Genomic DNA, 14,452 nt, shown 5'->3' on the forward strand with positions numbered 1-14,452 from the left:
ATAGACATCAGTTCCTCATGATGAACATTTACAGTGCCACTACCCTCTCATTCATACAGGTTGTTACAGTCTCTTTCTGCTGAAATTTATAAATGATAAATCAACAACTAGTAATGATGTGCACAGAGGACACAGATCATTATTAAACGGCTTATTTCAACTGTAAGGATTGAATAAGTCAAGAAAAAAATGTAATGCTGGATGCAGATACATAGTCACCATATTACTCTCTGAACTTTGTATACTGAAAATCAAAATTTTAAAATTCTCCGAATGAGGTTCTCTCTCTTGAGATCATCTATTACATACTGAAGTTCTAAGGCACCTTCTCAGTACTTAAATAATTGACTTGTTCCTCACTGAACACATGTCAAGGTTTGAAAAAAGAAATAATAATAATACTATAGGAATTTTTGAAATGTCTCGGCTGTCTGGACAGGGCTGCTTAGAAGTACTTTATCTCGGTCATAGTGAAGACAAGTTTAGATGAAATCTCAACATAAAAGTGGAGTAAGAAGAAATAGTTTCAGATTTACAAGATATGAAGGAAAGAGTAAATGAAAAGGTTTTTTTAAATTCATTCTTACCTTTAACTTACTAATAGACCCTATAGCCTGAATGTATTGAAGTGAAATTTAGTTATCTCACATTACATTGCTAATTTATTTATACTAATGTATGTAGAGCCTAAGAAACGAGTGCAAATGTGTATTAGAAGCAAGAATCACAGATACCACACTGCTCATCTGCAGTTTGCATAAATTGCTTTGACACCTACCCAGTGAAGAGTAAAGACTACCCTCTGTCCGTTGAGAGGAAAAATAAATCAGGAGTTGAGTGTCTGCAAAATGAATACCTTTATGATGAAGTAAGAAATGCATTTACAGCAAAGTGCCTCCACTCTCCCCTAGTGTTAACTACATTGTTTGTCTGTAGGAGGAGGAAAGGGGGGGGGGGGGGGAGCGGTAGGATGAGGATGGGTCAGAAAGGTACATAATGCAACACTGACACAAGGTTGCAAAAAATAGTATTTGCAGTTCCAAAGTAATACCTACAGGTTAAGAGTGTTGATATTTTTAAAAATATCAGGAACCCAATATCTAAAAAAAATATCATTCTTGGCTCTTGATATATCGAGAAGAAATATCGATATATCAATAAAACAAATATTGACATACGTGCCTATAAAAGTATTGACTGTACATTGTATAAATATACTGCTGGTTTTAGAGCTTCATATTGAAGTATCGATTTATTATTAGATATTCTGCACATCAACAAGCTACCAGCCTGCCCATCCCCTTCATAGTAAAAATTGAAAAGAGAACAATGCACATTCACACTTGGCGACAACCACTTTGCTAACAGTGATAATTGCATGTAAGTGGTGCAATAAAAGGTATCTGATATGACAATTCGGTTTCGCTGTCAGATTTGAGTGGAGCACTTTGACTTCACTCCCCCCCTCCCCCAACGCCATTGTGAAGCTAAACAATGCAGTTTCACTTGGTAGCTCCAATAATGTCAGCTTTTCCAGTCACACGTCTCCCCCCACTGTAATTACCAATCCTAATCAATTTTTGTGAATTGTCATTTAGATTTTTGTTTCTTAATGCAACTGGTATGCTATTTCTTCACATTGGAAATCATATTATTCCATTCACACTGCCACTGAGTGCAATCGGACTTCTTTTGTGCCACATATACTTGCCTCACACAGAGAGAGAGAGAGATTGGATGTAATGAAAACTGAAAAGTAGTAAGACTCCCTTCACACAGTGAAAGTAAAATTAAGTTCTATTACAATTTCAAAAGTACAACTTCTAATATTTACCAAAAACTGCAAAAAAAAAAAAATATACAATACGAAGTAAAAATATCAACACTTGATATTGCCATTTTGATATCAACATATCAGGGGAAATATCACCGATACATATCAATATTTTTTGGAAAAAATATCGATGTATGGATATTTTATCAACAGGCCCATATGATAAATATGAAAGACTACTGTCATTGAACCAAAGGCAAAGGCACACAAAAGACAATTTGGTTAAGAGCCCATCCCTCCTCCTCCCAGAAAAGAAATAAGTATAAGCAAAGTGAAGCCAGCATTTTAAAAATTAAAAAAAAAGTTCAAAAATAAGAGAGGAGAAAATGTCCAGATTAGACTGGCATGGTTTCGACGTATAGCTTTATATGTACGAAGGCTTACAAAACAAAAAACAAGACTGTACACATTACACAACTCACCAATTTTGCCATCACAAAGATAACTTGGAGAGGGACTAGTTAAGGCTTCAGTTCTGGCAAGAAGGAATTTTTCAGTTGTTCTCCATGGGGTATTAGAACTTGTTTAGTGAAACAATTAGAATTTGTGTAATGAAACACAGCCATGACCAGACTCCCTGCTTGATATTTTTAATAAAATCTTGTCTGTAGCAAAAGGTTGTTATGATCCCTCCTCTAAAGCCAGGAAAGATTTTTGCACCTCCAAATAGTTATCACACCATTCATTTGACAAGCTAGTCTGGGAAAACCCTAACATGAAAGGATGATCTCAAAACTGAGAGACTCGGCAGCTGTTTTCACTGTAGGTTCACAATCTTCAATTTCTAGTAACTTAATGCTATTGAATGTTCACAGCTGGGATTTTCATTGCTGGTTGCCAGAATTTTTAAAATTATTCCATTTCTCAGAGCAATAGACAGCATAATAATTATAATGACGATCATGGTCCATTTCTCATTGTTTGTGAATGACTTCACAGTTTTTTTCCACTCAGTGTAACCTGCCAACTACCAATGCCAACCACTATTGACTCCTCAAACAAGAAAAAACATGGGAGGAGCATTGATCTTCAACATTTGTCTCTATAAAATGTGTAAGTTTTCGTTCTTCACATCTAGCTGTAACTACCACAGCTGATAAGATATAACTACACTTTTTCTGTGTTACTCACTGTAAGTGTGTGGCATACGGTACTATTTTCTTCAAGCTGCATTCACAGATGGCGTGTGGGAAGAAAGAATGTCTTCACACCTTCATGTGAGCTGTTATGTGCCTACTTTTACCCACACAGTCTTCATAGTATAGATACGCATAGGGCTGGAGAACTTGATACTTTCTGCTCCAATAGATTATTCTTGAAGTTTTCAAAAGACGTGCAGTGTCTTCCTAAGTACAGACCAAAAAATTTGCCAGAAATGGCAGTCCATGACAGGTACACTCACTTGAAGGTGAAAACAAACACACTAGAAAAATGGGAATGTTCTACCTATGCTAGAGTTTTGGCTCCACTCTCAAAGAGGGCAGTGACCTGGAGCACCATCTCCTAATAACTACACTACCCTTCATACCAGCAAAGGCAAATCTTCCACCAGGGGAAGCAATGTCACCCACAGAAAGTACAGATAAGTCTTGCTTTTGAGGCGTTGTGAAATGACGACTTGTCTCATGTGGCAGTTGCCTATAATCCCTGTAAGCGTGATAAGGCTGAACCAATACTGAAGGTTCGCTGCCTCCATACTATGGTGATTCTCCATAGCCCACAGGTGGATGTTAAGGTCGATGATACCACCCCTCATGAAGATAGCCTCACCTGTGCGTACTGTAGGATGGATGATAGAAATCCTAGCACTGGTGGCCTATATGACAAACCAGCAACAAAACCGTTTGCAGAGGCAAGTGCATAGATAAAAAAGCCTGCACGTGTCGTAAGTGACACATGTAGTGGCAATTGTCATGGAGCAAGTTACACGTGGCTGCTTTGCCTACCCCAGCTGGCAGGCCACCCGCCTGATGCTGATACCAGCATCACTGGGACCACCTTTATCTCCAAGTGGGTGTACCTCCCTTGTAAGATTTTTTTTGCCAATGCCCTTTTCTGCTCCTTATCATCCTCTCCTCGTGGAATCTGTAGTGAATCATGTACAAAAATAGGGCTAATTCCCTTGCAAATTCTATAGAGAACATTAAAGGGGGTCCTTTACCCCCGGGGTTTATTCAGATTTAGCAATTTAAAATACTATTCACCACTGTTGGTACACACTACTATGTCACTCAGCTCCAGAATGGCTACTGAATGATTTCAAGGTTTCTCAATTTTCCTTTATGAAGAAATGTTTCAAGACATACCTAAAATTTGATTTTGAATTTTTTTTATCCGGGTTTCTGTCTAGTTTACAATTGTGTGGACGCTGATTTTTGTGCAACCGATAGCCTGAACATTTGATGGGGTTCCAAAACAAGTTCTGTAATTACTTAATGTTTCACACATTCCTTTCCAAACATGTTTTTATCTGCCAGTGTATGCTTCATTCCATTTGTATTGTGCTGCAGATGCTGTTTCTTAAAAAAACTGCCTAATATTACATGTATGCCAATCTCTAATTATTCTGCTTGGTGCAGTTCCCCCCCCCCCCCCCCCCAGAGATTGGTTGATCACTCATTAGAGCTTGAACCATTTTCTCTGTGTGTTTACTGCCTGAATCAAGTGATTGTTAACTCCTCCTGTATGAGAACATGTAAAATTTCCATCTTACTTTTACAGCCCTTTGGAAGTTTTTGCTCACTGTTGCTATGTCATGGTCACTGTTCCTAATGTCCTTGTTGATGTTGCACCCGTTTGTTGCTCAGATTTAATACAGTTACATCATTCATAACTTGTGCAGGAGTGATTAAAATCATTTCAAGTTATTACAGGATGACTGGGATACATATGCATCAGGGGACAGAGATTTCCTCTGCAGTCATCTTTTACTACTGCAGCAAAGTCATTAAACAGAGAGAAGTTTCCAACTAGGATTCATCCCACTTATGAACCATAAGCATGCAGCCTCAATTTGTACCTCAGTCGATTAAGATTTTTGTCTACGGATACAAATACACCATTGCCATCCCATGGAACCTGCATTTTTGTTAAATTTAGATTTGTTCCAAAAACCTCAGTATTACCAATTTCTGGCTTTAACTAACTAACTCTCGAGGCCATCCTGAAAAGTTCATTTATAGGACCCATATTTGGAGTCACAAACCACTGTGGTACAGTTTAGGCTTGTCCTGAGCACCTACGCGCCACGCATTCTCTAATGGCCAATGAGCGTTCAGTAGTGTTCTGTGCACCACTCTGCTGTGAATTTCGTGCTCAATGCAACCATTAAATGTAATCTTAGCAAGTTGTTTAATGAATTTTTATTCAATTTGTTAAGAGAATCATTGCTGATGGTGGTGGTAAGTGAAATTCTGAATAAAAGCACGTATATGCGTCTACGGTAACTGTCGGTTGGAACTGGCAACAATGTGTACCCTGTACAAACCGCCACCATTCATGAATCTGACTATAGAATACAATTTAGTCATGCTTACTGCATTTTTGTGAAGCTTTTTTTTCCCCAGCTAGACTATTGCTGTTAGGTTTATGGACACTGTGCAAATGAAAAGATGCCTGTTTTCATTAGAAGGCAGCTAGCTATTAACAATACAACACTCGTATAGTATGCTGTCAACACCATTGTACTGTATGATATTTGACTGCCTCGTGAGAGGGTGTTCATGGATCAAAAATTGTAAGCAAAGAAGTAACTTTGGCAGCTTTGAATACTTTATCATGTGATTAGGATAAGTTCGAACAGGATTATACATTCAGTAATTGTGTTTCTGGTGCTGTCTACATTTCTCTTAAGGGAACTGTAGGAATCAAGGTGCATTTGTGACTGTTCTACAGTTATTGTGCAAATGTATGCGGCACAGAAAATGATCTAAGATTCACAGCTTCTAGGAAAGTTGGGTACCAGGGCAGGTGGCACTACAGGGGAACAATGATACAGGCATATGAGTCAGTCATTGTAGCAAAATATTTCGTAATCCCCCATGTGCAATAACTTCAGTTTTCTGAATGAATGTTGTGTGGCAATGAGAAACAGCAGCTTGGGGTGCAAAACAGGTAATGGGTCATAAGTATTACTGTTCAGCAATGAAGAACATTGTCAACCATTCATCCAATGTTCTACTTTGTAATTAGAGCCATCAGTTCTATGTTGTAAAAGGGTCAGTACAAAAAATTTGAAGGAAACATTCCAGCAGTATCAGATGAGGGTGAGGCAAATGTGGATCATATTTTAAAGTTCTGTATGGTGTCTTTAATCTGATAGGGAAAATATTTGTGTGCACTGCAATGAGACCATATCTTGTCATTTCTGATCAGTCTGTTGCAAGAGACTTTAAGAACTGCTGAGTGCCCAAAAGCAGTAGCCCAACTAATGGGGATAAAGTTAGCCCTGTACTTTGGTCGCAAAATACTTTCTTACAACCTTTGTTTTATCCAGTGATTTATAGATGCATTTCTACCTAATATGGTACGATGGTTATAATTGTGTGAAACACTTGTCGCTTCTCCTGATAATTATGTGAGCAAGTCTTATGTAACACACATGCAACAGCCATAGTTGCAAAAAAAGTTCTAACCTGAAAGGTTCTGTAGTCTGCTAAGATGTCTTATGGTCCACTATCTTTGTTAGCTTAACAAAGAGGGTTATCTGATGGCCCTTCAAAAATTTATTCCTATATAATCAGCAGAGCACTATACTACAATACTTGTACTGGAGTCTGAAGTACAAGATTTTTTTTTTAATGTGAAAGTAGTGTGCAGTTAGTTTAAAATCACACTGATATTTTTCATTCTCAGTTTCATCATTTCCCACTATGCAAGGGATAAGCACTGTGACTAATAAAACAGCAAAGTAAGATTTTATTATGTGTGTGTGTGACTATCTTAAGTAGGCTATAAAGTTGGTTTGGAAATAAGAATGCATCATACTATCTTATATTTTTTTAAAAAAAAGGTTTAATAAGTAGAACGTTGTACAGACATAAAAATGTTTTAAAAATATATACATAACATATCAAAATTGTAATAAATAATTTCCATGTTTAATACACAAGTTGTAAAAAAAATGTATATATATATACACACACACATGTTAAATAATTTTGTGCAGTGATGTTGATAAATACCACACCAGGAACACAGTTTTACACAGAAGAAAGTTATGCAACAGAAAAATTACAACACAGCCATATGTTAAAATTAAGTAAGTACATGTTTACTAAAGCCAGTCTCGAGGACTGCTTTACTTTAAACCAACCAGTTGTGAATTTATAAGTAGTACCCATAGGTTTGATAGTATGCATTTAAATCGGATTTCATTGAAGCATTTCTCTATGTTTACACATATCTTGTTTTTATAAGATCGTCAACCATACCCTCCTTCCCTTTTCCCCTCTCACCACATACTCAGTAGAAACATGAAAACCTGAGCACTTGAAGCAGATAGTAAAAACTCTACTACGAAATATTTAAAGAACAAACAGTGTGCTACTAAAAAGCACCTTACTATATGCTAAGATGCAATCACAAGGGAAAGGAAGTTTTGTCACACTATTTTTCCGTTAAGAAAGTGAGACAATTAAAGGAAACTGTCTATAAATGGCATAACACAGCACGTTAAGAGAGCACAAGCCTATTTCGATAATTTCCCTGCTTTGCATTCACTGTATTGAAAGTTGAATGTTAATCACCTCACTCTTTGCTTGTGTTCAGACTGAAAGACAACTGTAAGAATCATTACTATAAATGGCAAATAAATAAAAACGGTTTACTGTCACATCACATAATAGCCCCCCCATATTTCTTATTTTGACTTTATTACATACTTCATTCTGAAGTATTGTAAAATGTATATCATAAATACCCATGACAGCACATAAAATGCTGTGCAATACACTTTACTTTCGAAATCTGGCTGTGGATGTGAGACAACAGCAAAGAAGAGATAACTTCCAAGAATTATTCTCATAGCAAAAAACGTCAGCATGAAGGTAATTTCTGTTAAGTAAAACACAACAGTACCTTTGTAACCAGAAGAACGAAGAAACCATCTTGCCTGAAGCAAAGGATTAGTAATTTCCAATCCACCAACCCCCGCCACAGCTTCAGTGCCAGACACACCTTTCATTAGTACTCGGCTAATTGCAATGATGCTTACTGCATGATGAATAAGCATGGTAGCACCTTCTGTCTGATGATAAAGGCACCATATGAAGTCAAATATAAAATAGCCAAGACTTGTAACAAGCACAACGCATTGTAAAGTTGTGTTGGGACCACCTGAAAATAAAGATGCCTGCGTATCATGACGTTCTTCATATTTAAATGCCTAACGAATCTACAACATCAGTCCTCACCAGGGTCCGTGAAGGGCCACGGTCCAAGGAAGCATGCCAGAACGGCAAGCACTGTCACAAGCGTAGCATGGAACGCTGTTAGTAACCTACATGACCATTCAGGGTCCAATTTAAACTGATATCTTATTCCGTGATATAGAGCTGTCCACACTGTTGCCGTAGCTAAGACTGTCCAGGAAGATAACATGTTTATTTACTCCAAAATGTAACTGGAAGAAAGACACCACTCGTTAATATTACGCGCTTGTGCAATTTCAAAACAATCTTGGAACTGCACTTACTTGCCAAGCTTTGTCAGCTTACTGGTATAAAATTCATTGGTACTTGCCTTATTCTTAAGAATTATTTCAGTAAATACATTGATTTTTTCACGACTGATACGGTTTTGCTGAACAATTTGTAATTCTAGTAATTCCATTTCTCGTTTTGGCGACAACCATTTTTCGCGATAACCAAAGATTTCTACCGCTGCTGCAACATCGAGTCGCAACAAATCTTAAATGCCGTGTCTTGGTGCACGTGATATCAGAGATGTCAGTGATCAATAGTATGCAGTAATAAATAGAAATAGATTGGTCTGCGTTATTTCATATGCGTGTGGGAATAGATACATTCGAATTATGGTAGAGAAAAAAAAATGGGGATTAAATTTAAAATTGCATCTTTCTTCTGCTTGTCTTTGACTCTAATATCATAAAAATCGCCATTTTACTGTCCTCGGCGCGAAAACGGTGAACTCCATGTAGCGGCCATGAGAGGTGGAGAAGCTATGCGGTTTGAAAGTGAAGTTACCGCTGTAATAGCTTCCAGACGTCGAAGTTTGCTGTAGAGGAGAAGTCGCCGTTGTGTACGATGTCCTTCGGTAAGACCTATAACACTAGTATTGTTAGTGAAACTGAAAATGAATAATGCCCGTAGGTATTTGCTAGATCTACTGCAATGTCCTAGAAATCGCGGCAGTCATTGTCTTGACAACCACGTGTTGGATTTGACAGTTGTACGTAGTTTAACTTGGTTTGACCGTAATGTTGTCACGATAGACAAATTGATTTCTTTGTTATTATTCAGGGAAGTCCTGCAATTTCTTTCCATTTCCGAAATTAACGTATTTTGTCTCTGTCGAAGAATACCTTTACAAGCTATATTATTAGCTGCGTTGCTTAATATTTAATGTGAATTGGAAAATAATTTCCTATTTTACATGCATTTTAATAGTTACTGAAAATACACGATTATTGTAGTGGTATATAGTAATCTTCTGACTGCAGGTATTCGTCCTTAGCGGTCAGTATAAATAATGGTAACTGTTGTACCTGACATAATTTTGCACGATGGTATCAGAATTTGTGGATGGATGGAGTATCGCCCAAACATTAGGAGAAGGTGCCTATGGCGAGTAAGTAACGAAATATTCGTATCTTAATGCTTGAAGTTATGACACCCTTCTGAAAACCCTTGCAATTTGTGGGCTAAGAGGTTTTAGTGAACTAATATTTGTAAATCAGTGTTGTAAACTGTCTAAATGTTTATAAATTACTTCACTAATTAGTTTTTTATTCCATGCTCCACATACTACAGAATTATGATGTAGTTATGTATTGTCAATCGAAAGCTTTTAATGTTCGATTGATGGAAATTAAGGAAACGAAAATTTAAATTAATCTTGCTAAATAAGATTTTCTTAGTATTAAGCTCTTCACCAGATATTGAACTTAAAGATTCTATGAAAACCATAATTAAGAGAAGAGGTCAGACTTAAATCAGTGTAGTTCAATGTGAAACAAAAGTTTCATATGTATGTTCCGTATTTTAACCTTAGGTCTTTGTGTAAATCACGCCGAACTCAGAAAACATTTTAATAAACAAAGAGTTCTTGTTGTAGAAGGCTACCTAATGGTATTGTAAACGTTTGGATTATTTTGATAACACAGTACTGCTTTACCAAGGTCCATCATTTCTATGCATCTCAATTCATGTGACAGAAACCACATCAGTAATTAGTTTTCATCCATTATTCAGTAAATGTCAATGTAACTCTGGGCTATTATGCCATGGTCTAAGGGATTTCACTTCAAAATCTCCCTTATACCATGGCATAATAGCCCAGTATATTGTATTAATTTTGATGATTCCTGCTGTGAAAGTTTACATTTTAAAAGTAATTTGCTTTGTAAATTGTTAATGTTGATGGAAACATCATCGCTGTTTTCTGATAACTGGCCATAAAGTAGAGCACAGATTTAATACAAATTATGATTGGTTTCTGATAACATATTTTATTTAATTTTTTTTCCCCTCAGCTTTGTGTCAGCAGGCAGTGTGCTGTCTTAAAAGTTAAATAATTGATCATGATGATACTTCATTGAAATAGCCCTTAATTTCCTAATCCATTTATCCTTGCAAAGGGTGAAGCTTCTGGTGAACCAAAGCACAGGCGAGGCAGTTGCTATGAAAGTTGTGGATGTTGATAAGCACCCAGATGCAAGATCAAACATAAAAAAAGAAATTTGCATACATCGAATGATGTCTGATCCACACATCATTAGATTTTTTGGACAGCGTCGAGAGGGAAATCTGGAATACCTGTTCCTTGAGTATGCTGCTGGAGGGGAGCTCTTTGACAGGATTGGTAAGTAAGAACATCTTAAACTGTACTCATTTGCTTTGCATATTTTTTTTTGTTTGGGGGATTAGAAATTTTGCAATTAAGTGTGTACTGTGAAATCTGTAATTATGCCTCTGCCTATACGTATGTTAGAGTAACAAAGTGAGTGGCACCTGTACACAGTATAAAATGATGGCAATGTTAATTGATACAGCTATGTGTTCGTTCTGAACATGTTGAATGGAAATCAGTTTGCAGGACCGTAATAGTGTTATCACTTCTCTGAACACTGTGGCTGCTGATTTCCAACAGTGTTTCATAAAATAAATGTCATAGAGAAATATAACAGACCACCTTGAATGTTGACCATTACATTATGGCCTAAAAGTTTGGAAATACGGAAGCGTCCGATCCCGCCTGTCTGCTTTGACCCATGACGTCACAAATATGGCGGAAACAAAAACACACACACACACTTTCCACAAGAAGCCTAATGACACGGGACAAGTGCGGGAAATGGGGTGTTTTGGGTGGGGGGGCAAACTAAATATAAACAAATATAGACTCATTGCGTAGCTACAACGTGTAAGTGAAGACAGCCATGAATGAATACCCACCCACCTCCCCAGGGGTCGTATTTTGATTAGCTAATGCATCAATTGTTGAAGGCATTTTAGGTAGCCACAATAATGAATGTATATCAGTGGAAGCAAGTATGTCCGGTGGTTGTGATAGTGCTTGCAAGTGACTGCTTCACTTAAACAGCAGCTCTGCAATCCTAAAATGTGTGCCATTGATCTACATTCCACTCGTGATCGACATTTTGCTCTCTTTGTATTACGTAACGTCTTTTACTTGATGTCATATATGTAACACCACATATTAAAAGTACTGCTACAAGACATAAATAGTAGAGACTAGCTCTGTGTCATTCCAGACTGACAGAGAGGAGTAGAGCTACTATGCTGCGCCATGAGGAGAAACACGCAGTTTTTCTGGAGTTTTTGTCATAGCTTCTAAAGTCCAGGGCTTAACAGTGAATGTATAGGGCAATTCCATAGTTACGGGTGTTACATGTACACACCTTAAAATCAGGAAAAATAATGTAGGCCTAAGGAAAAATATTTATTGAATTTAATATTGGAAACTTTTTAAGGCTTTCATTATATTTCATGTTAGAAATGTTGATACTGAAATTGTTTTATTGTTCTCCTGGTTATTAATTAATTAAAAAAGTAGTGTTACGGGTGTTAACAAAAGTAGACCTGGCCCCTGTTATGAGTTAGGGAATTCTTTAATTTCTGCAAACTTGATGAAGCTTTTATTCTTGTAAAACAACTGTTAAGAGGTATTGCCCCAAATATTATTTTGAAATATAAATTTTTATTTCTTTGGACATCATAACTCAGTGTATATATATTTTTTGCTGTTACGGGTGTTACATTAAATGTTACGGGTGTTACTTACGTGCATCAGACTTCATTCTTGAAGTAATAAATCTACCTCTTACAATTGCAAAAAAAGAATAGTATTGTAGTATATTTGGAATAAAAGTATGTACTTAAGAAAACATATTTGAAGGATAAAGCTATTTATTACACTAGGCCAAGATATCGTTACTTACTTAACATTTACCTCATTTTGTAGGCCTAATAAATTTGACAAAAATGTTTTCTTATTATCGATAGGTTTAAAAACTTCATTTAATAATCTTTTTCAGCAACAGCCAACTCAAAATTGAACTCATAGTACAAATGGTTACCTTGTTGTGTGATTTCAGGGGGTTGTTAGCCTAGATAGTACTTGACTGAATTTCACAAAACAAACATCAGTTTCATCTAGTTTAAAAAGTGTTTTACTTTTTCCTACTGACTTCAGAAACATTATTTTCACATCCTCCTCTTCATCAACCTCACTCTGGCAGGTTCCCAAGTAATGGTATTGAATTTTGGATAGGGTTGACTTCTTTTTGTCACTTGGAATGCCAACCAAGACAAATAACCCAAATTTTAAATAAGACTCGTCAATTTTATTAGTTACGCTTAACTCACAAGCACTTCCAATATTGTCTTGTGATTCAGATAGTGAAACAGTCTCCTGATCAGAATCATCAGAACTGCACACTTCATAGAAGTTTATGCGTCTTTTTGCATGTAATGTTTTAACTTTGGCCTCCTCAGTAATAAATACTGACACCCTTGTCATTAATGACTCTGCTGCTTTTGAAACTAGCAAATCAGTTGTGTTATAAGGCCGAAAGTGATGGCAGCCTTGGACTTGAGGCATCACTTGTAAATTTTTCCACCTTCCATCCAAAATAGGAATGTTATGTTCCACTGTTATCTTATCAACCCATAGTACCTTAATTTTAGAAAAATTATTCAGAGTGTAGTCATAAAAGTCAATTGCGTTGTTAATAATAACTTTCCTAGATCTAACAGCTGTCCACACGCTCCTCTTCAGTGCACCTCCAATGCCATCCATGGCTCCCTTGCCATGTGAACTGGCAAAAAAATTCCACTCAACTGTCAATCCAAAGCCTCTCTCAAAATAACATAGATTGGACAAAGTATATTTATTTTTGAACTGCCCAGCACAGTTGTCAGAAAATATAAAAACTCTTAACTTTAGGAAATGCTTTTTTAATCTCTGTTATAACAGTTTTAAGAAAAGTCCACACAATATTTTGTGTGTGAAAGGTCGTTACTGATGAATGCTTAGGACCTGACTTCATGGTTTGCAAACCGAATCCAGAAAGTGCAAATAGTTACTTGTGAATGCGCCCACTGTGCACTCTGTACCTCATCTTCTGAAATTAGAGTATAATTCTCTGCAAAGTGCATTTGAAGAACACATTCTTCAACGTCAAGGCTATTTTTCTTTCCTTGGAAGAAATCACTCTGCTTTATCTTCACGTAGCAATGTTGTTTTTTTTTTTTTTTTTTTTTTTTTTAACTGAGGCAATTTGTCAACCAGTGATGCTAAGGCATCATCGCAGCTCCCTGAATGCTCACTAAGACAAGGACAATGTTTCGCATCATTTTCCCATTGCTTCCAGACAGTCTTTTTAGTTAAGTCAAAGCCTTCTGGGATAAATTTGCTCAATTTAATTTGACATTCCTGGCATGACCCAAAGACACAGTCTTCGTTCTGTGAATTACAACTTAATTCGTTCAATAATTCCTTGTGATTGCTTGGAACAATGGAACAGCTTTGCTCAAAGACTCAAGTGTGCTTATGAAATTGTAGTGGTACTTACACACACATACATTGTGGTGTATATGATGTTAGGAGAACAAAAGGTGGTCGCAGTGAATACAATGTGGACTTTCCTACAGAAATATCTGGATGGAGTTTTTTGAATTCCTCATAAACCTCTCCTACAGTCAGAAGTAAGTGACGCTTTTGGAATTTCTGTTTACATTCTCCCTTTTTCCATACAGTTACAACATCTTTACCCCCAGGAGCTTGGCGGCTAATGTCGTCCCTAGTGAAGAACTCGTGAATTTTTAGTTTTTCCTCTTCACTTGAGACTGGAGTTCTGGTATGTTTAGTATCACATATGAAAGTTTCAGAGCCAATTATATCGGAAACTATCTT

At 36.8% G+C, this 14,452-nt stretch overlaps 2 protein-coding genes across 4 annotated transcripts in view; one reads left to right on the forward strand and one right to left on the reverse strand.

Moving 5' to 3' along the window:
* The window catches only part of LOC126195015 (TLC domain-containing protein 5-like), a 40,633-nt gene extending 31,821 nt beyond the window's left edge, over positions 1 to 8,812 (reverse strand). The window contains exons 1-3 of one of the 3 annotated variants that reach the window (XM_049933443.1): positions 8,576 to 8,812; positions 8,248 to 8,456; positions 7,913 to 8,170 (exon numbers count right to left, since the gene is read on the reverse strand). In XM_049933443.1, the coding sequence (XP_049789400.1) occupies positions 7,913 to 8,170; positions 8,248 to 8,434 (445 nt within the window). In that variant the 5' untranslated portion in view covers positions 8,435 to 8,456; positions 8,576 to 8,812. Of the gene's footprint in view, positions 1 to 6,885; positions 8,171 to 8,247; positions 8,457 to 8,575 lie in introns of those variants that run through there. The other 2 variants (XM_049933444.1, XM_049933442.1) reach the window with 2 other exon arrangements.
* A 9-nt stretch (positions 8,813 to 8,821) lies between these two features.
* Positions 8,822 to 14,452, forward strand: part of LOC126195014 (serine/threonine-protein kinase grp) — an 87,930-nt gene continuing 82,299 nt past the window's right edge. The window contains exons 1-3 of the mRNA XM_049933441.1: positions 8,822 to 9,109; positions 9,516 to 9,643; positions 10,653 to 10,876. Coding sequence (XP_049789398.1) covers positions 9,579 to 9,643; positions 10,653 to 10,876 — 289 coding nt within the window. The 5' untranslated portion in view covers positions 8,822 to 9,109; positions 9,516 to 9,578. The remainder of the gene's footprint in view (positions 9,110 to 9,515; positions 9,644 to 10,652; positions 10,877 to 14,452) is intronic.

The sequence above is a fragment of the Schistocerca nitens genome, chromosome 7 (genome assembly GCF_023898315.1).
Source record: "Schistocerca nitens isolate TAMUIC-IGC-003100 chromosome 7, iqSchNite1.1, whole genome shotgun sequence".
In the NCBI taxonomy this organism is placed as follows: domain Eukaryota; kingdom Metazoa; phylum Arthropoda; class Insecta; order Orthoptera; family Acrididae; genus Schistocerca; species Schistocerca nitens.